Source organism: Argentina silus, assembly GCF_951799395.1.
Source record: "Argentina silus genome assembly, chromosome: 2".
Classification (NCBI taxonomy): Eukaryota; Metazoa; Chordata; class Actinopteri; order Argentiniformes; family Argentinidae; genus Argentina; species Argentina silus.
In genome coordinates, this window is record NC_139656.1 from 30,384,599 (window position 1) to 30,387,098 (window position 2,500).

Below are 2,500 nucleotides of genomic sequence, written 5' to 3' on the forward strand. Positions count from 1 at the left end.
GGTCTATTCTGGTCTGGTCTGGTCTGGTCTATTCTGTTCTGTTCTGTTCTGTTCTGTTCTGTTCTGTTCTGGTCTGGTCTGGTCTGGTCTGGTCTGTTCTATTGTTTTGGTCTGTTCTGTTCTATTGTTCTGGTCGTCTGGGTTGTGTTGGGTTCTGTCCTGTCCTGTATTATTCTATTCTATTGTTCTGTTCTGTTCTGTTCTATTGTATTTGATTGTATTTGATTGTATTTGGTTGTGTTGCAGGTCGCCATGCGGAGGACATCTTTGGGGAGCTGTTCAACGAGGCCAACAGCTTCTATCTCCGCATGAACGGTCTGCAGGAGAGAGTGGACCTGCTGGCTGTTAAAGTCACCCAGCTGGACTCTACTGTGGAGGAGGGTAGGTGGAGGGGGGGGGGGGGGCCTGGACTCTACTGTGGAGGAGGGTAGGTGAAGGGGGGGGGGGGGGGGGGGGCTGGACTCTACTGTGGAGGAGGGTAGGTGAAGGGGGGGGGGGGGGGGGGGGCTGGACTCTACTGTGGAGGAGGGTAGGTGGAGGGGGGGGGCTGGACTCTACTGTGGAGGAGGGTAGGTGGAGGGGGGGGGCTGGACTCTACTGTGGAGGAGGGTAGGTGAAGGGGGAGGGGCTGGTCTCTACTGTGGAGGAGGGTAGGTGGAGGGGGGGGGGCTGGACTCTACTGTGGAGGAGGGTATGTGGAGGGGGGGGGGCTGGACTCTACTGTGGAGGAGGGTAGGTGGAGGGGGGGGGCTGGACTCTACTGTGGAGGAGGGTAGGTGAAGGGGGAGGGGCTGGTCTCTACTGTGGAGGAGGGTAGGTGGAGGGGGGGGGCTGGACTCTACTGTGGAGGAGGGTAGGTGAAGGGGGAGGGGCTGGTCTCTACTGTGGAGGAGGGTAGGTGGAGGGGGGGGGGGCTGGACTCTACTGTGGAGGAGGGTAGGTGAAGGGGGAGGGGCTGGTCTCTACTGTGGAGGAGGGTAGGTGGAGGGGGGGGGGGGCTGGACTCTACTGTGGAGGAGGGTAGGTGGAGGGGGGCTGGACTCTACTGTGGAGGAGGGTAGGTGGAGGGGGGGCTGGACTCTACTGTGGAGGAGGGTAGGTGGAGGGGGGGCTGGACTCTACTGTGGAGGAGGGTGGGTGGAGGGGGGGCTGGACTCTACTGTGGAGGAGGGTGGGGAGGGGGCTGGACTCTACTGTGGAGGAGGGTGGGGAGGGGGCTGGACTCTACTGTGGAGGAGGGTAGGGGGGGGGGGGTTAAGTGTGTCGTGTGTAGGGGCTGGTGTGTAGGGTGTAGGGGCTAGTGTGTAGGGTGTAGGGGCTAGTGTGTAGGGGCTGGTGTGTAGGGTGTAGGGGCTAGTGTGTAGGGGCTGGTGTGTAGGGTGTAGTGTTGACTGTGTCCCCTCTGCCTCCAGTCTCCCTGCAGGACATCAACATGAGGAAGGCGTTTAAGAGCAGTACCATCCAGGACCAGCAGGTGGTGTCCCGCAACTCCATCCTCAACCCTGTCATGGAGATGTACCACCGCTGTGACAAACCTCCACCCCTCAACATCCTCAGTCCCTATAGGTCAGTCCCTCAACATCCTCAGTCCCTATAGGTCAGTCCCTCAACATCCTCAGTCCCTATAGGTCAGTCCCTCAACATCCTCAGTCCCTATAGGTCAGTCCCTCAACATCCTCAGTCCCTATTGGTCAGTTTCTAACATCCTCAGTCCCTATTGGTCAGTCTCTAACATCCTCATTCCCTATTGGTCAGTCTCTAACATCCTCAGTCCCTATAGGTCAGTCTCTAACATCCTCATTCCCTATTGGTCAGTCTCCTATATCCTATCCTATATCCAATATCCTCAGCTCCTACACACACACACACACACACACACACACACACACACACACACACACACACACACACACACACACACACACACACACACACAGTGTCTGATATGGTGTGTGTGTGTGTGTGTGTGTTGCAGGGATGATAAGAAGGATGGACTGAAGTTCTACACGGACCCCTCCTACTTCTTCATCCTGTGGAAGGAGAAGATGCTGCAGGCCACCGAGAACAAGAGGAAGGAGAAACGCAGACAAAAGGTGTGTGTGTGTGTGTGTGTGTGCGTGTGTGTGTGTGTGTGTGTGTGTGTGTGTGTGTGTGTGTGCGTGTGTGTGTGTGTGTATTGGCTCTCGGACTGTCTACCTCCTTCCATCTCTCACTCCTTTCCTCCCACTCTATCTCTCTCTCCCTCCCTTTATCTCTCTCTCCCTCCCTCCCTCCATCTCTCTCCCTCCCTCCATCTCTCTCTCCCTCCACCTCTTTCTCCCTCCCTCCATCTCTCCCTCCCTCCCTCCCTCCCTCTCTCTCTCTCTCCCTCCATCTCTCTCCCTCCCTCCATCTGTCCCTCCCTCCCTCCATCTCTCTCCCTCCCTCCATCTCTCTCTCCCTCCCTCCATCTCTCCCTCCCTCCATCTCTCTCCCTCCCTCCCTCCATCTCTCTCTCCCT

At 57.4% G+C, this 2,500-nt stretch overlaps 1 protein-coding gene across 1 annotated transcript in view; it reads left to right on the forward strand.

Annotated features, from left to right (window-relative positions):
• Positions 1 to 2,500, forward strand: part of LOC310819972 (actin-binding protein WASF3-like) — a gene marked incomplete at both ends in the record, with an annotated part of 6,441 nt that overhangs the window by 295 nt on the left and 3,646 nt on the right. Inside the window, 3 exons of the mRNA XM_083691423.1 lie at positions 247 to 381; positions 1,413 to 1,566; positions 1,976 to 2,093. Of these exons, the coding sequence (XP_083547549.1) occupies positions 247 to 381; positions 1,413 to 1,566; positions 1,976 to 2,093 (407 nt within the window). The remainder of the gene's footprint in view (positions 1 to 246; positions 382 to 1,412; positions 1,567 to 1,975; positions 2,094 to 2,500) is intronic.